General features: G+C 30.9%; 1 protein-coding gene across 3 annotated transcripts in view; it reads right to left on the bottom strand.

Annotated features, from left to right (window-relative positions):
• Positions 1-19128, bottom strand: part of LOC136977435 (uncharacterized) — a 40925-nt gene extending 21797 nt beyond the window's left edge. For 2 of the 3 annotated variants that reach the window (XM_067272923.1, XM_067272925.1), the window contains exons 1-6: positions 18962-19128; positions 12832-12892; positions 10318-10434; positions 5209-5269; positions 4897-5035; positions 2127-2207 (exon numbers count right to left, since the gene is read on the bottom strand). In XM_067272923.1, coding sequence (XP_067129024.1) covers positions 2127-2207; positions 4897-5035; positions 5209-5269; positions 10318-10434; positions 12832-12892; positions 18962-19126 — 624 coding nt within the window. In that variant the 5' untranslated portion in view covers positions 19127-19128. The remainder of the gene's footprint in view (positions 1-2126; positions 2208-4896; positions 5036-5208; positions 5270-10317; positions 10435-12831; positions 12893-18961) is intronic. The other variant, XM_067272924.1, reaches the window with a different exon arrangement.
• Between the last annotated feature and the right edge of the window lie 1463 nt (positions 19129-20591).

Raw genomic sequence — 20591 nt, 5'->3', positions numbered from 1 at the left:
AAGATAATAGAATTACAAGTTCAGATGCAACCTTTTCTTTTTTTCAACTGGTGTCAGGACAGACAAAGATCTTACTGATATTCCTTTAACTTAATATTTCCATCTGGTATGTGGAACAGAGTTGTACTGGAACCACTCATTCTCACATACATAATTATTTTTAGTCAAAATTCACTTTATAGAAGTGAGTTTATAGCTTATGATGATGAAAATTATCATATCATGCATCAAAGTTTTCAAAAATGATTTCATTATATAGGTAGAGGATAATTAATGGAAATTTATCAGCTTTGAAGATGCAAATTCAAGTAGGAATGTCTACATTATCAATTATGTCTTGGATTAAACATACAGAAAATTAATGGGAGAGAACTAAAGACAAGCTATATGCAGGGGTAAATCCTGATCAAAATTTTTGAGCATGCTGAAAGTTATAATAAGAATAATAAGCCTATCTATAGCACTAATAAACAATAGGCAGAAACGTTATTTGACATGAATAAAAAAGTTTGGACTATTATAAAGCCCATTATATCTACACATGAAATATATGAAATATATTATAATGAAAAAGTATTAAAAATTTATGATAATAATTCAATTTTTGTGGGCCCTTGACACTGGGGGCCTGGTGCTTAAGCCTATTAGTCCCTATGTATCAGTAAATCTGCCCTGTACACAATACATGTATTCTGACTGCATACCGCAAGCTTTTGATACAATCTGGTTGTGTTAAATGCTTCGAATGACGACCTGTGCGTGCACTTGTTTGCCATGGCAAACCTCCACACAAGCAAGCGATCGAGCAATGTGAGTTCCCACAAGCATTGCACTGACTTAAAACGACTAGCCGATAGCTGTCAATGTAAAAACAAACACAAACAATAAAAGAGTTTATATGTTAGAATAAATTATTATTGACATATTTATTTTCATATAAAAAGTATACTGACAGTCAAAACTTTCTCTTAAGCATGTGGCGCATGCTAAGCAAGCCCAGAGAATTCGCCCCTGGCTATATGTGTGTGACGGTACGTCATAATTTTGTATATACGCGATAGTCATAAGCATAACATTAATCCCTCAATTCTTTGTTCTTTATTTCCCTTATTTCTCGATCTTTCGATTTTCACTTTCCTTGCGGGTGGGGCAGTCCTTTTCCAGGAAGTAAGGGGAAAGACAAAGGAGTGAAAAGACCCCGAGGCACACGAATGGAGTAACGGTCATTCTTAGTGTGGAGCTGAGACGGAGCAGATGGTGAGAGAGAATTGGAACAGCTCGTTCAGCGGAACAGAGATACGACTAGAAAAGAAGAAAGATAGTAGCCAGTGTCTTAAACATAATTCCCCGACCCGAAGATCTCGAGGACGTATCATTATCCTGGGTACCCCCTATACTTTCTTTCATATACTTCTCTATATCTATCTAACACTTCTTTCTCCTCTCTATAGTTTGTAAGTTAATTTTAGTCTTAGTTTATAATATTTCGGTTAATATTTCATTGTAACTCACTATCATTGAGTCGCGCTTCTTTTGTGTGAACCACGTGTTATTTTTCTTTGTCTACTCCTCCTTCGTCTACACGTGTGCAAGGTCCTGAGTTGGAGTCGCAAAAGAATCCTGCCTATCATCATGCGAGAAGGAGAAAAGTGTTTTGTTAATTGTTTTTTTTCTATAAAATTAAAAATAAAGTTTTGTTTTATTCGTATTTCCTGTCCTTTCGTTGGCCATGCACTCGTGTGACTTAACATGTGTATGTTGTGGCCAATGTCTAAAGTCTAGCCAATTCACAAAATAGCTGACCAAAACCCAAAACATACAATAATTTACAACTAATTTGGGTTTTGGCTGGCCAAGATGGACTTAGTTGATAAATTGGGAAAGTATTTGGGAGATTGTTATGAATAAAAATAATTTAGCTTTGTGAATGATATTTTTTTGTTATTTGGCAGTTTAAGTAATAAATGAGAAAAGGTTCAATTTATCAAATCAAACTTCAATGTTTTAGTTTAAGCATATTTTTGAAAAATTGTATTATAATATTAAAATTGTTTGCTATAAGAGTAATACAAATATATTTATTATTAATTCATTAAAACTTGAAATTAATAATAATAAGATCATACCATTTGGCAATTATTATCCTTTTCAAGTAATGGAACAATTACATTATTAGTGTTATGAAGATCATGAATGAATATTGACTTCTGAAATGAAATTGCAAGAATTAAAATCATTATTTTTAAATTCTTTAATTTTTTAAATGCATATTTTTAATTTTCAGATATTAAAAATTATATGAAAAATACATCTATTAATTATATTGAGATAAACTAAATTAATGTAAATATACACTCAGATAACTTAATAAGCATTATATTATATATCATACAAATAAACCATGTGATTGCGGCAAATGCCACCCTTTACATCTTAATTGTCGTGAAAAACAAGCAACGAACCCCGGATGGTACGAGTCATTACTTCCTGGAACAAGTTCGAACTCACCCAGTAAGACTGTTGGCTGTTAGTTGTTCCTTGTTAGCCACGTCGTCAAGACATGCACCATATATGCAAGGAAGACAATAAACTCAGTTTTCTTATGATCTCGTCTCATTCGTTTTTATCATGTGCAGTGACGAAAAGTAAAGCAATAGTAGTAAAAATACTACACAATCATAAAATTCATTTCTTATTTTACGAAAAAAATAACAATTTTAAAAATAAAACCAACTTCATTGGACCACAGTTTACAAAATTACAACCCAAAACACTATTGAATTTATGGACCCATCTTTGAAAACACGCATGAAGTCAAAAGTTTAAAGTACTGTATTTTCTCTATTTGTTTCTTTCTGAGGTCATGAGTTGAGTCATGTATATGTAGTCATGATGCTTTAACTAATATGTAGTCATGATGCTTTAACTATAAATGCCCATTGTGGACCTAGTTAAACCACAATAAGAATGATAAAACTGCTCTCTTTTACAATAGGATGGAACAAATCCAAAAAGAAACTAAACTCAAAGAGAAACATTATGCTTATTTATAGTAAACTTTCTAAATATGTACTTGATTAATTTCTGATTAAAACATATTATTTCATGCAATAGTGGTTCATTTTGTACACATTTGAACTGTCACAAAAAGTATTGTCATAAACAACAATAATTTGGTAAGTTTCATAAATTTCACAAAATTAAAATATTGTTAAATATACAAAATTAAAATTAATGAGCACTTTCACTTGTTTCACAGAACATTTAAATAAGGATAACAGAATTTCCTTTTTTAAATTTTCTTATGAAGCTTGGGTGAAACAAGCAAAAGCATGCATTAATAGTTATATGAAATTTATGAAACTTACCTAGTCCTGATGAGTTTTAGCATCATTATATACTTATTAACAATAATTTGGTAATTATAATTAAAGAGATGTGTGCTAAACAAGATGGAAATTTATTAGTTTATTATATTTACTAAATGTATTAAATCTCAATATTTAAGCCTAAATAGAAAGTATTTAAATTTTAGACAAAAATATTATATTTGAATTTGTTAAAAACAGATTTTTCTGTTGTTTGAACATAACATAGATGTCAAAGTTCAATAAACAGGAAGTGATATATAGCATTTAAACACAGACTAGGACTCAGAAATGGAAATCTAGACAACTTAGACTTTGTCAAGTCTCAAAATACCAAATTTTATAAAGTCCTACTTATATCCATCACAGTTCATTAAAGTTATTTTTTCTTTTTTTGCTAGTATAATAATTATATCCTTCCAATTGCTCCTTGTATCAGTCTTAGAAGAGTTTTAGTAGGGGATAGACCCTCTCACACTATTTTTGAGTAGTCAGATGTATGTGCTATTCCTTTGTCGCACGTATTTGACAATACAAATCTTTTATATAATGGAACATCTTTTAAATAGTTGATAATGCAGATTTGGGATTGTAATTTTATGCTTTAATAAGGCAGAATTTATTTTTGATAATGAAAGATATCAGATCAATATATAAGCTACTAGGTAATTTGTAATACAGATAGTCTCTGACTTTTGGTCAACTCATTCTTTTGTACATAATACTTTGATATCCTTAAATCATCATTCACAACCAAATTTGGATTTCATACATTTTCGGTTGACAAACAAAAATTTTGTGCTATTCTGCAAGGGTGCTTCTTATTAGTTTTGGTTTCAGTATCATAAAATATAGAAAACAAGCAATAAAATTTTATTTTCAAAAATGATTTCTTTTTGAAAATAAAGTTTTATTGTTTGTTTTCTATATTTAATCTCTGGTTTTAGCATTTTAAATGTTTTGTGCAATATAACTTATTCACTATTAAAACCAAATCTTTTTTCAATAAAAGCTTTTGAAATTTTTGGCTTCTTAGGAATGAAATACTTTTTTATAAAAGTTACAATCTAAAGTTAAAGACTATGTATACTGTATATAATAAAATGAAGTTAATGTGGCATATTTTTTTGAAATCTTCAAATTCAAGAAATTATCAATATATCTTACATAAAATATTATCTGTTAATAATATGCTGTGATAATATATATCATATTTCTACTGAAGTATTCAAGTTCGAATTCAATTCCCTGGAAATTTTTCTGGATGGACTCTGTCTCTAACCAACTGGTTACCCAAATTATGGATTAATCAGAGTGAACCTGATCGAATCCATAATAAATATGACAAGATTTTTTTCAGTTTGCAAGTGTGAAAGAGCAATAAATAAATAAATCTTTATTATAAAATTCACACTCATTGATAACATACCTCACTGAGATAAAAAAAATTCTCTTTTTAGTCCTAAAAATAATTGCAAATAAAGAAATTATTATTTAATGAGTATATAACACTGCAAAAATTTCTTACATTTAGATGTAATGTTTTGCAAAAGCAATTTTCCTCTTCAATTCTGCACGGAAAAGGATTATTTAGAATTTCAGCTCTAACCCTTTGATAAAGACATAAATTGAATAAATTGCAATCCAACTGAAGATCCACATTAAATCTATAAAGAAATATAAAAATTAAAAATTAGATATGCATTAAATTGAATTTTGATTCTAATTCATTTTATTTTAAATGCTTTTTCCTTTTTGTTAAGGTTTATTTCTTAACAAGTACATAAAATTTTGACTCTAAGCAGGAATATTTAAAAAAATTTTAAACATAATGTCATACACATTTTTTGGTTGTACCCAGACAACAATCTTCCTTAATGTACATAAATTTCTTTCAGCATCTATGGAAAAAATATAAAAATTTTAAAATATTGTTATCATCATTGTACTTCGTGAATTATGTTAAAATATTCAGTTTACAAAATTTATAGTAAAAATTGGTACCATGCAGGTTTGTATAAACCAAACCGGGGATACTATAAATTGCACCCTATGGAATTTCAGGACTTTGAGTATATACTTGAATCAGGACCAAGACGTTCAACGATACTCTACTTTGGACCGGAGACAAAAACTAAGAAAGTATATACTTGAACTCGGGACCAAGACGAGTTCAACGATACCCTACTTTTGGACCGGAGACAAAAACTAAGAAAGTTATGATACATCCACCAAACTTGCATGGTACCAAATATTTTTTCTCTGGTAAGTTTTTATTTTGAACAGATTTCTTTTAATGTAGAAAATTGTTCCATCCCAAAGAACTTTTTCTACATTATGAGTTTTCAGATTCCATTTTGGAAAGGTTTTACCATATAAATTTAAAGGTTTTTTCTTCCTATTATGTAGGCACTAAAAGAATTTCATGTTCATCATGGATTTGGACAGGTCAGTAACTAGGCAGCTAAGCAGTAAGAAATAAGGTCTGATATAGAATCAAACTAGTCATGAAAATTTTTGTCCTACCCAAACTCAAACCCATGCTTCTCAGAACAGTTTGCTGATGCCTTTATTGTTTTGACCAACCAGCCATTAATAAATTATTATTATTGATATTATTGTGAATATTTAAAAATTTTCATTACTTTGCCTCCATTAGTAATATTGTTTACATTCCAATAACATAAAAATTTGAATTTTAAGCTTACTGACATATTAATAAATCAGGCTCTTAGATAATATATTACTTGCAAATTTGTGAATTTCTTGGGCAAATAACTTATTGAGAAAATAATTTTTTTTTTCTTAATTTAGATTCATCTTTGAATATAAAAAATGTTTGATCTCTAAGTAGAATACAGTTCTAAATATGAAGATCTTATATCTATGATTTAGTAACTATATATCTTAGTAAAAATATCAATTGTCATTATTTGAAACAATGCAAAATGATAGCCTAAAAGAACCTGTAGCTAATAACTTTTACCTAAATTAAAATTTACCTTTTTCATTTTTATTTTGGTTTCACGTGTATTTCTTTTAACAAAGAAAATAACTTCATTCTTACAGTACCTTAGTTTATCATCATTACTAATTTGTCGTCTTTACGACTGTTAACTTTTATAAATCTTCTAATATAATATTTTAACACTCTAAATTTATTTATTTATAACTTTTGCATTTCTCGTCAATCATCAGAAATATCTATTTTTAATTCACATACTTTGCACAAAGGACAAGGGTCTCACAAAGATCTGCCGCCGGAGCCTTGCAATCATTAAGGCCGCCGCTGATGCTATTCGACGTGAAACAAATCAACTCTGGTTTTTCCCATTCTTTTAAAATGCATAGTAAAATTATACTATTGAATAAAATTTAAGAGTAATGGAAATATAACTTTTTTACATCAAGAAATGTTAAAGCAAAGTAGAAGACAGGAAATCAATCAACTATGGTAAACAAAGTTAAGCAAAATTCTACAAACATTTGGTGTAAGTACCCTTTTGTTTGAGAATAATGTTCATGATTGGAAATACGGATTTACTTTACTACTACATTTACTGCAATATCACAAAGTATAAACAAAGTTCAAAACAGCTTATATTAATTTAAGTATCACTCATAGTATCCAAAAATACTAAAAATTTCTCACTACAACCATATATAAACCCATTGAGAATAAATGTTAAAAGATTAATAATTCAATTACACTGAAATAAAAGTTCATTATTCATTGGAAATAACTATATAAACTTTACAAAGTTTATATATTTATTCCCAATTATATATTTATTGGCACAACTCCATTGACTTTTCAATATTACACATACTGAAAGACTGTGAGAAGTTTACTCAAATACAAAAGTTATTTGGAATATCTTACATAATACAGCAAAGTTCAAGCTGAAGACTTTAGAGAAAACCTAAATAAACTCTCAAAGATGGAGCTGTACAACTTGTATAACTTTGTAATTAAAATTATGAAAGAAGATGTAATTACCAAATAATAGATAAAATCTAAGAACTTGTAAGAAAATAATTATTGATGTAAATTTTTGATTTATCATTTGTAAAATGTATATTTTCTAGTTATGCAATGAATATTAGGTTACTATTCAGTATTCGGCCTATTTGGCTTATTTTCACTATTCAGCTGAACACCGAATATTTAATCACTATTCGGCCAAATATCGAATGCCTAAAAACAGGAGTAAGAAATAAGAAAAACACAGTAAATTAATCATTTTGGTATTTAGATTTAATGTTAATCGGATTAGTGTTGTTTGTTTATATTTATTTATAACTTATAACCTGCAACAAAATAAAAAACAAAATAATATTAGTCAGATGTATTCACAATTTATAATTACAAAGATCAGCACACGTACAACACCTATTCATTCGAGAATTGTCACACGTCTGACCCTGCCTATCCCTCTTTTATGCACTTGTCTTTGTTCTTCCCTTTCTCTTTCCTCTATCGCTCTAGTCCACGTATGCCTATGCATACATCATAATGTGTGTGCACGATACTTTTGATTCATCACTTTTCCATTGTAGATTTCCCATTTTACAATTATGTGACTCATAGCCTGGTGATAACGGAGAAAAGAGACAGATAGGATGTCGGTATAAGTCACAGTTATGATTTCACAGATTCGAGACAGCTTGGTAGCCTGAATGGCCCAGGCTTTCGCCTGTGCACGCTAAGTGACTTTCATTACAAGCATTTAGCTTTCCGAAGTCTGAGGAACAATTATTTGGCATTGACGGCCATGAATTTCGTGCAATAAGTTGCCTCGATTTGTTCAATTATGTTATCAACTCAATTTCATATTTATTTTCACATTTTCACTTTGCGGTCCTCTCTGTTTCTTTTCCGTTATTAACACGTGTAGGTCATTTCATTGTTATCCACATTGATATCATCACTTATCACATACTGCGCATGATGCTCCTGTCTGTCTGCTACAACTGTCAACAATTAACGTGATTGGTGAAGCATAGTGTCAGCGGACAATAGAGAACAGGGTCCTTGCCATAATGCGGTTTGCGTGCCAATTTTTGTACGTGCATTAATCAAGCCGAATAGTTTGGCCGAATATTCGGTATTCAGCCATGCTCCTGGCTGAATGTACTATTCGTTGCAACATTAATATTTTCTTTTTGATAATTGTAATTACTTAGCCCCTGAGTAACAGGGTTCCCATCCTTTATACTTATAAAGATTGATGATAATGATAACTTGAGATCAATTAAAATCATAATTTTACCTACAAAATAATTTCCAAAACTTCTCTCTCAGAATAAAATCAAACATATTTTAAATAAGTACAAAAACAAACTTAATTGTCTAAATATTTGCCAAATACTTTTCCATTTTAATTGTACCGACATTGCAAAAGTAATAACATAAAATATGTTTGAAATAATGTTGTTATCATAAATATATAACTTATCTGTATTACATAAATTAAACTTTGTACTAAAAGCTGGAATTTTTGTTAAATTATACAAACACACTTTTCATACATTTCCAGCACTCACCTAATACTTTAAACAAATGTTTTCGGCCTGATTGACAGGACTGCCTCAGGTTAGAAGTCATCCAAATATGAAGGAGTTATTCATTCCAAAATGGAATCATTTGAAGATTCCTTGATGCTATTTAAATTTTTTTGTGTAGTAGTTTAATATTTATAAATTTAAATAAAAATAAATTACTCTTTGATAACAACATAAAATAACGTTTAATGAATATAAAACACAAGGAAGTTTTTGTTAAAAATTTTGCATCTTCCTCATGTTGGAAAGATGTAAAATTGTTAAGAAAAATATTTGAAATACAAAAATTAAGAATAATTGAAGCCATCAACATCTATAAAGCAGCAAGCCAAGGGCTTTGCATTAACAACAAAGAAAGCATCATTAGGGTATATCAACATTGGGTATATCAAAACTCATTAGTTTTGATATACCAAAATAGTAAAGTGTGAGTAAAGAATAAGTATTGATTGCTGTTTATTGGTGAATATGTTCTGTGATCAAAGATTGTATTTTATTAAATAATTTAATACTATGCAGAAATAGAAGGTTGTAAATTAAAACTTTATATAATATTATTCTTAGCAATGTTTTAATGCTTAAATTAATTCTGAGTAAGATGTAGTTTGTCAAATTATACAGAAACAATTGTTAATGATCAGTTCACAAAGTATCTCTCAATCTATACATATAATCGAGACAAGTTGATGATAATAATAATAATCAGCGCAGAGCCCAAACGGTTAGGAGTTAAAAGTTTAAATTTGGTGCACAGTTAGGGTATGTCACGAGGACACATACTAAGAAGGGATTTTTCGAAATTCCTCCCCACGGGGGAGAGGGACAGAATTAAAGTTTCTATATACATTATCGAGACATGTCCAAACGGTGAGGAGTTAAAAGTTGAAATTTGGTACACAGTTAGGGTACGTCACGAGGACGCACACTGTTAAGGGATTTTTCAAAATTCTTCCCCACGGGGGAGAGGAACAGGATTAAGTCTTAACACTTCCATTGTTGATGAAAGTGTTAAGTAACAATGCAAGCGTTAAGTAACAATGGAAATGTCAACAATGGAAGCATTAAGAATGGAAGAGTCAATAATGGAAGTGTTACGTAACAATGGAAATGTTAAGAGAAAGCGACGTGCAAGATGCAGATGCAGTTTTTTCATTTTTGCAGGAAATTGAAATATTTTTAGATCCATCTAAAAATTCTCTAATTAGTCTGGAAACAGGGGCACCCAATTCTTGCATTCTGTTAAAACAGGTAAGGTTGACTATAATGTAATAATCTTAATCTTCACTATCGTTACTTTTGCCCGAGCAACGCCGGGCCTACCTGCTAGTTTCATAATTCATGATATTTGACTATAATAATAAAATTAATAATAATTATATCTTACTTGATAAAGGAGAAAATTTCCATGTGATATTCAGATAATGTTTTGATTCATCTGATAAAAGTTGTATTGACTCAATTTTTGGAAATAAGATACTGAATTTATATGAATAAAAATTATCTGAAAGATAGAAATCAATAAGTATTTAACTTTACAAATTCATAAATATATCTAATTATTTAAACTAGATAAAGTAAATTATATTTTATAATTATTTGTAAACCTTGGAAAAGCAATAATGTAAGCACAGCCTGTAGTCTCAAATGTTCATGTTTTTCACGTTTTTATTCAATCTCATCTCAACAAACTCATTCACATAACTATAAATCACAGATTTGTCAGTCTCAAAATCAATCAGTCAAGCAAGCTCAACTGAGAGAAGAAATACATGATACTTGCTAGACTAAATAAATTATCAGACATTTAGGTTCCTGGCTGCTAAAATTCAGCAACGAAGGAATTTCTATATTGGAGTGATTGTATTCTAGACTAAGTGATGCTGTTTAGGTGTGTGACTGAGCTGCAAGTAATTTTGGCATGTTTAAGGCATATTAAGCTTATTTTAGAAACTTTTTAGAATATGACTTTGTTCTATTTGATGATCATGCCGTAAGAAGAAAGTTTATCTGAAACAACAAATTCAACAATACCAAATAAAAAACTTAAAATTGAGGATGGACATTTATTTTTCAGTTTTTGCAATGATTTTGTAAGCCATGTAAAATGTCTGTTTTGATTTGTACATAAAAAGTATGAAGCATTTATATGAAAGAGCTGGATTTGAGTCAAGGAATATTTCACGGACTTCATACTTTTGAATACAATATTGAAACCCCGTGATTTTCTCAATTTGTTCAAGTGAGACCAATTCAGCTTGATCTACTCTATCAGGTTGTCAAATACCACTCCATGATATTTGACAACCTGTATTTAGAAATTGAGTGGCAAGAACTATGAACATTAATTTTGTGCCTTCTGAGAAAATTTGTGCCTAAGAGAAAATATTTGGTCAGCTACGGACAAACCAATTTGGAGAAAACTGGGAAACTGACAAGGAAAAGATATTTACATGATCATTGATGAATATAGATATGTAAGAAATCAAAAGGTTATCAACATATTGGGATTTGAATATGAAAGACTTCATTCAGTCAAATGCCAGTCTTTAAACCTTATCTATGTAGAGATGGTTGCAAACTTACTTTAAACACAACTAAAATATTTCATGTTTCAAGGAATTCTTTGGTAGTATTGTATCAGACAGTGCTCCTTATGTATAACATGCTGGTGTGAGACCCGAAATTGCGTTAAAAGAGAAAAATGGCGGCTCGTCTGCTTCCAGCAAGCAGAAGAAACAGTGGGGACGCACGTTCTAACCTAACCTATTCTAATAAATTACCATAATTATTATCAACCAAATTGTTAGACTAGGTTAGGTTAGGTTAGGTTAGAACGTGCATTTCCACTATTTCTTCTGTTTGTTGGAATCAGAGACGTGATATTAATAATCATTCTTCTTGCTGTTTTTTTTTTTTTTTTTTTTTTTTTCATTTTTACAATTTAAACAGTAATTTTTCTTCTTTTTAGAGTTTAATTTATTAGTCTATTGTTATTTAGATAATTTTATTCAAAAACGCGATTTTGTTCGCAATTTCCGACTGGCGTCCTCTTAACCCATAAGTTCCAAAATTTTTAGAATGAGCGTGGGTGTCATCGTCACCGATTAAACACGATCAGAATCTAAAAGATGGTGTCGGGTAGACCATCTCTAGCTGACCTTTCTTGCGCCCTAAACGGAGCTCCATTTACACCTGGAGACAGGTGGGAGATCAATTGGGAAGCGAGAAGAAAGTTTAGCCAATTAGCAACAAATGGATCTCGAAAAACTTATAAAAACTCCGACTTCAATACCTAACAGTTGATTGTATTTAAGGTGACCAACTTTTTCACAATAAATAGGAGGACACAAATAAATTGAAGGAAAAAAATATTGTGAATAAAAGAAACATTTTATTCATTGCAACAATAATACACTATAATAGTCTCTACTACATTCATATATGCCGTGTTATGTTTCGGTAAGAAGTAAACAAAGTTACTTGCATGCAGCACACTGTCTCAAGGTCTCCTGTGCAGAGCACATGCGTTTCATAATCACGTCTTGCTGTACTGTACAGTACCAAACCTTGATGAACCGTCATGTCAAATACAAACACATCACATTACATGCAACGGATCGGCTCGGCATCAATCGAATGTAAAGATTTACAGATTAGTCTTCAAATATCAAAAGGGAGGACAGAACTTACAAAAGGAGGACAGTTGGTCACCTTATTGAAGAGTCTGAAGAGTCTGACAAATTAAAGGTTTTTGCCAAATTTTGGGAGTCTCCCAGTGCGTTATCAACACTAGTACCATAAATAACATCGAACATTTTTGAATGTTAAAAGTGAAATTACATTACCGGTAGCTAAATTTAATAACAAAAATGGTTAATAATAATATTCATATACTCACTTGGTGAAAAATCATAACACAAACTTTCTTTTGTGTAACAGAATTTTGTATTGAATGCATTCTGTAAAGAATTAATGAGGAAAATTATGGCATGTAAATTAATAATTAAATTTACGTTTAGATAAGATACAAAAAAGTCTTAAAATTAAAATTACATATAAGATGATGAAGTGTATGATAATTTTAATATCTTATTTCAAATGCTATCAATTAAGGATAATTTTAAAAGTGTTTATTGATTTCTGTATTTGTTACACAATTATTTATACAGAAAATTTATTCAGAGTTATTTTACATATTTGATATATTAAAATTTTTTTTTTCTGCAAATGCAGAAGATGCAAATCTTGTTTCATACTTAATTCTAGCAACTGTGGGGCCTGGGTCAACTATGAAATGCAGGGCGCCCTTCTAAAATATACATTATTTAACTTTTACTTTTCCGGTTGCTACTTATAACAGAGGGAAAGTATGGTGATCGGTCAAAAAATGATTCCTCGAGATATTTTTTGACTCAGGACACCTTGAAATGTCAAGAAATGCAAAAAACTTTGGGTTTTTTTTTTTTACTGTATATATGCGTGTGGGGCACATTTTGTTCACCCTATTTGAACTTAATAACTCCTGTGCTTTTTGTCTAAAATTTTTAAAATTTTGCGGGGAAGTTTGTTTATTAGGAGAATTGATGCTATTAAATTTTGGTAATTAAAGGTTGAGAGGGTAGGGAGATAAAGGGGGTCGTGTATATCTCTAGAAGGGTCAAACTTAATGACCATTTTACTTATTTGCATTTACAATTGTTTTAAAATAAAATCCATCCATACCCTCAAAATTAAGGTTTTTGCCATTTTATAATAGTTAAAAATATAAAAAGTTTTAAAAATAAAATATGATAACAGATGGCGCCACCAAATGTTGCGGGAAAGTTAAGCAACTCGTTGCTGAATTTTTATAATAATTTTTTGCAAAAAGAAAAACCAAATTAAAAATAATTATATTTCTTTAATTTAAGTATACAAAAGATACAATAATAAAATTACGTAAATTATATAATTTAAAATACTGTATTACAAAGTTGTAAAAAATTCAGACAAAAATGAAGAAAATAACAATAATGAAACTTTTAATCTCTTCAAATTTCCTGTTAGAATATGACTAAATATTCTTAATTATTAGTTAATTATAAATTGTCCCAATTAAGGATTTAGAATTTGTTTAGACTTATTTAAATTATAAATTACTTTTAAAAGTATTTTGTTTAATTTAGTAATTTGTACACTAGAGCAGGTAATCGTTACTCCTCTTTCTTTGTAGCGTATCGTATTTACAGAAACGTTACATAATGCTGGGTCTTTAAATCGACTGCTGTTGTTAAATATGTAAGGATTAAACTACCGGTAGTTTTTCGCCAAATAGGTTTATCGAGGATATGCGTTACGTAATTTCGGAAATGAGTATATTGGACAGCATTAGGGAGCATTACAGAAGATAGGGTGGCAGTTGAAAAGTATAAAAATAGCGATTTAAATCGATGTAAAGCGACGTAATTTATGGGTGATACCTTATTAATCTTTTATGTTTTCCTATTTATTTTTGTCTATTTCTTATCGGTGTTCTGTGTTAACGTCGTTGTGATAACGGAGAAAATAACACTCGAGTGCTTCCTTTAGGTCATAAGAAAACACGTTTTATTTTTACGTGTCCAACGTAAAAGAAATTTGTAATTGTTTTCATTTAAATTGTTTCCACGTATTCTCATAGTAAACGGATGAAGAGTTTTTTTATCAACCCAAAAACATCTGAGCTAGAGACAGACTAGGTGCTAAAATTCAACAACGGTAATTTCCGATTACTTGAATTTTCTAGCGTTAACCTTATTCTAATCCCCTGCCCTTAATAATCATTAAAGATATAACATACGGAACAATTATTTACAACAGACTTCGATAAAATTAAATTTCCTTAACTCTAATTTTATTTTATTTTGGGTCAATCAGTACCGGATTTACCTTCGAAGGGGCCCCAAACAATTTAAATTTTTTGGGTCCCTTGCAACTAAAAAAATTGAGAAGCCAGAAGAAAGGCAAAAATTGAAAGAACAATTGAACTCAATTATCATTACACTTTATCATGTACTGTATATTACAACTTCTTCTCACTCTTCTCAGTCACAAACCGCTCAATCATATATAAAAAGACAATTTCTGCAATTTGTCGATTGTCTTGAAGTGAGATTATTTCAATTCTGAGTTTAAAAACTGACATCAAAACAAAATAAATTTCACACTACAAAATTCTATGAATAAAAACTGTATGCGTTTAAGAAATATATATAACACATATTTTTCCCTCTCGAAGGGAGTCCCCCTAATAAGGGTCCAGGAAAGAACATCCTAATCATTTTGTAGGCCTACTAATATACCGATGTTTCAAGGAATTTCAATAATTCTAATGCATATTTGATTTTCAATTTAAATTTTAAATAAAGTAAACAATTTTAAATACGACAAACTTTGGTTTTTTATTTACTAAACAAAAATTTGTCTACGTTGTCTTCATAACTCAACGAGATTATTATTTTTTTAATAGAGGGGAAGGTTGGGCCCCATCGAACCCAACCCAACATGGGCTCGATGGGGCCCAAGCAGTTACTTGTTTTTCTTCCTGGTATATCCGACTGGGGTCGATACCGACGCAAATGGGATGCCCTGGACCAAACATTCACATTCTATAAATTTCACTGAAGTTTGGATTGCTTGTTGACATTCCATCCTATCCCTCTGTTTTTTCAGACCTGTAGAGTACCTCTACATATCTGAAAAACGAGGACAGAATTTGGAAAGTTTCAATGAACTACAGAATCAGATTGAATAGAAAATAAAGCCTAAATGGAATATCCAGATGCTGAAAAAAAGTGTGCTGAAGCAATTTGTGTAGCATAAAGACAATATTATTTCTGTCGATGGAAAAATTCTTACAGAAAAAATTGACCAAGTAAAATATTCTTTAAATTGTGCACAGTAGACGAAGAAGGAATTTTTAAAAGGTGTTAGATTGGGCACTTGGTGTGATAAATCCTTATGTAAGATAATCTTTGTAGTTTTATAAACCACATATTATGATACGAAGTATAACAAATATTAAAATGAAAACCATATAAAGAGTTTGGTTATTTTAGCCTACCATTGCCATGTTTATCGTAATACTCGGACGGTACGAAATGGCACAATTTCATTGATCAAGTAGACACCAATTGAAAATACGTTATCTTAAAAAATTTAAGATTTTTTCCTAATGTTAGCACTAACAAACTGTTTTATTCACAGACGAATATCAAATGGTGATCTGCCAACGAATCAAATTTCGCGAAAACAGACCAAATATTTAAACTCGGCACCCTCGAAAACCACTTAAATAATATTTTGTGCTGGCTGGTAACCTCGTATTATGTAATTCTCCTATTCGAATGCCACCATACCGGTGGGTCCGATAGGAAGAACTATGCAGACGGAGGTTGAAGTTGATTCGACCAAAATTAGTAGTAATCCTCCCGGCAAGAGGATGGTCAACGACTACTACTTAATACAGGTCTACTGTTAATATTTGAAAAGTGATCCGTGTTGGATAGGTTGTGACGGCCCCGCATATGGTCGAAGTTGCTAACCTTAACGTCCGAAAGACTTCATATAAAACTTGTTTAAATAAAAAAATCTTATAAAAATACGAGAATGCTTTTTTGTGATCCCATAAAAAAAACTAGTGAAACCAGGTGGAAAAGTAAAGCTCAGTAAAAATATCTAAGTAAAGGAAATTTTTGACAGTTGTGGTATAAGAATATTGGAAGCAGATTTGACAGTAAGACTTAACACGTGAATAAAGTGCACATAGACTACAACTACAGGAAATTTGAATGAAACAATGTCGCCACGATAATAAATAGGAAAAATAAACATCGGCACAGAAAAAGACTTTGTGCCATAGAATGGTTGCATGTACTGTACATTAATGTACAGTACAGTACATTAATTTGGCTGAACGTTAGAACATCTTAAGCAGTATCAGTGAAAGAAATTTGGGGCAATGGGACTATGAGTTACTAAGGGAAGATGAATCAGGGGAGGGGAAAAGATGTCCAGGTTTCCTGGTAGTTAAGCATGTCCTCGTAAATATCGCGTTTATAGAAAAATTATTAGAATTGATTTGGTTTATTCGGTTACTCAACGCGACACGTGAACGATCTGCCAAGGAGGTTGCATCCCGGGAAGACTTGTGTAAAGCTGGCCCTAAATTTTCGTGTTACTAACGCGAAGAAAACCCAGAAAACTCCATATGGCCAGTCCGTTGGCTATGCGCGAACCCATGACCGACTACTGGTGTTCGGCGGTTTTATCCACTCGGTTACTGGAGAGTATTAATTGGGCTGCAATTTGAAAAAAATTGTAGACCTATAAATTAATCTCGAGAACAGAGTTAGATAGATGAATGCAGAGACCAGATATAAAAAGCTTAGGAACCAGATTAACTATATACGAACTTTTGATTTGCCCGCAAGTCACGTTATTTCAATTCAAAAATTTTCCCCCGAACGGAGTTAGATACATTACTGGCACAATTCTATTGCTAACAGGAAAAGTATGATGTACAGGGCAAAATACTACACTCCACGCAAGCAAGTGCTATCTGCTACCTGTCACAGTAATGGCGTAATGGCGCATCTATTTCGCGCTATATCATTGTCGCAGTAATTCAGTGAATATAAAATATACATATTTTTAAATTATATCGTTTTTGGTAAGAATTATATTTAGTTAATTATTTTGTTAAATTTTTTCAATAGATGGTGCTACGTGTAAATTCGGCAATCAAATGTAAGCAGAAATTAATCGATACATAAAAATCCAATTTATAATTTGGGGTGGGATGCACGACATTATGCAAGTTAGAAGTATTTGAACGTAAGTACAGAGTTTCGTAGCAATTGGTCGAACGGCCTAGGAGAGTATAACGAGCAAAGAAACAAACATTCCCATAAATATATATAGATAAAACAGTATATAATGCTATTATCCTAAATCAGGGATCGGCGACGCGGCGCCCGGGGCACATTTCAAATTTGCCCTCTCGCAAGCTCAAATATATATATTTGTAATTTTATTTAATTTGATTTTGTGTTAAGTAGTGCTTTTAATTTTCATCTTTTAATTTTTTCGTTAACCTAACCGGTTACTTAAATTTTAGGGCTTATCATACCAGTGAATATATTATAAAATAAATTTATTTAGTTGTAAACTTAGATATAAAAAAAGAATAAAGAAATTGTACGATGATTGAACCTAAAACGTATACAATACACCAAAGTGGTGCGTGAGCTGTCCATATATGACGTCCATACTGGAGGGAGGGAGTTATGACAAGTTGGACAAAATTGGACATGGGGGAGGGGTTGAGCTTCAATGGACGTCCGTTTTATTTCGTTACATTTTAGACAGTTCGTGGCATTTTATTATTCATAAAATGATAAAGGTTTGAGGGGACTGAGATTTGTTGGATGTCCGTAATTTAAAATATAAAAACCCTTACAATAGCTAACAAAATGGACGTTATCAACTAATTTCTATTAGTGATTTCAAAATCAATTATATTCTCAATTCTATAATTGTATGGAACTGCAGTTCCATAGTTCTTGCAGTATCTTAATGTACAGTACTACAGTACGGGAAAATACATGAATCGTCTCTTGAAACTTGTATTTAACGGCGGGAAAAATAAAAATACATAAATTCCTATTAAAGTCAATAAAAAAATGATATTTAAGTAAGTTTATAAAATTAATTTTCTGTTTATTTAATTAAAAATAAAGAATTTCCTAAATTTTCCTTCAAAACACGATTCATAATTTACTTTTATCACCATATGACTTAAGTGTTGAGCTGTAATTTAGAAGATACTCTCAGAATAGTACGTTTTTCATAATTAACAAACGATATAAATTATTCGACAGTCTATAAACTGAGAAATAAATAAAATTTTAAAAGTTTATTTCACTATGTTTTATTTCTTAACTATCAATGCCGAAGGAATTATACATGTACAGTAAGTTACACATAAATACGTACAATGTATGACTTACCTCGCACTGATAGGAATCAATGTAAGGGTTAACGGATGATGAGTAAATAGAAAGATAAAAAGAAAGATGTAACATTACGAATAACACTATTTTAGTTAACATTGTTACGAAATGAGCTCTAAAACCGATCTCTAACCCATTGAATACATCGACAGTCAAATCCATACGTTAAACATACTTCACAAAAATTACTTATATCAGTGAAGATTATAAGCACATTGATAACAGTTTTGATAAAGCGTACAAGTACATGTCTAAAATAGATATGTTATTTTAAAAAATCATTAAAAAGTTTTAAAAAAGTGAGAACAATGTAAAGTTAATTTCTTATTCTCCAATGGAATGGAACCATCATTTAAAAATATAATGTAAAATTACATTACTAGAGAAATTTTATTCTGTTAACTTTTTAATATACTCTAACTATTTAAAGTTTGAATTGTTTGCTTTTGTACTCTTCAAGGATGAATCTATAAATTTTGATTAATGACTTCTATTGTGATTAAGTCGAGAGATCTTTTATCAAACAACAGCGAGAAAAATTACAAAAAATTAGAATACCAAAATGCTAACAGAAGAAATATCATTATGTAAATAAGAGATGTTTATATTAATATTCTTAAATTTATATAAAAAACATTAAATCCTATTTTTACATTATATTGTAATTGGTTTTTAAAAATCCGTCGTATTTATCATAATGATATCTTAAATTGAAATTACTGGATATGGTTTTAATTACAGGGTGATAACCGACAGCGAATGAAATGTTATTAGTTTCGTTTTTCATGGACAAAACGAGAATTAACAAACACTTTCTTGTTAACATACAAACTATTCTTTAATCCGCTATATTATCAGGTTCTTTGTACATTGAATCCCAACATGTAGGCGGAGAGAATACAAGATCCGTTATACATAAAACAACACAATTATTATTACAAGTGTCTATATCTATACTCAATCTACTTACAAACTATAAGAAGGAAGAAAGAGGGAATATAAGGACAGAATACGACAAGGTGAAAATACCCGGGTTTTTGGTCTGGATGCTCCGTGATTCTGGACGGGGTTACTGTTGTCTCTGATCATCTACTATCGACGAGGCCTGTCTTGGCTCTTTCTTTAATCTCTTTTAATAGATCTCTCCCGTTCACTTCGTCGATAATCCACTTTTCTCAATATTGTCGGTGTCGAATCCGTCCAATAAAATTGACAATCCAGTAGAAAGTTCTTGGCATCCTTTAACGGACCGGATGGCTTCTTCTCCTCGACCTTCCTCGTCGAGAGCCGAGATCCCTTCTCCTCTTTTTTTATTTTTTATTACTTTGATTTTTACAACGTTGTTTTTCGTGTCGAAGGCATCACTCCCCACCAGATAGTAAAGCAATTGTAAGGGTCGCAAAGTGGTGAATTATTATAAAGTTCCAAAGTCGTATATTTCGAGAGTCAACTCGGGTCAGGAACGCATGTTGGTGACGCAGACCAGACACGAAAGAAACGTTCTTAAAACTTATCCTAAAACAAACGCGACTCGATGACGAACGACCGAGGGGATGTCAACCAAGAGAGGAGTTTTGTCCAGGTGCTCGCAAACAAGTGTCGGGAGTGAGAAACAAAGGGGGGAAAT

This window comes from Centruroides vittatus, unplaced genomic scaffold, assembly GCF_030686945.1.
Source record: "Centruroides vittatus isolate TY-2023 unplaced genomic scaffold, ASM3068694v2 contig_459, whole genome shotgun sequence".
Lineage (NCBI taxonomy): Eukaryota > Metazoa > Arthropoda > Arachnida > Scorpiones > Buthidae > Centruroides > Centruroides vittatus.
This window is presented reverse-complemented; position numbering and strand designations above follow the sequence as displayed.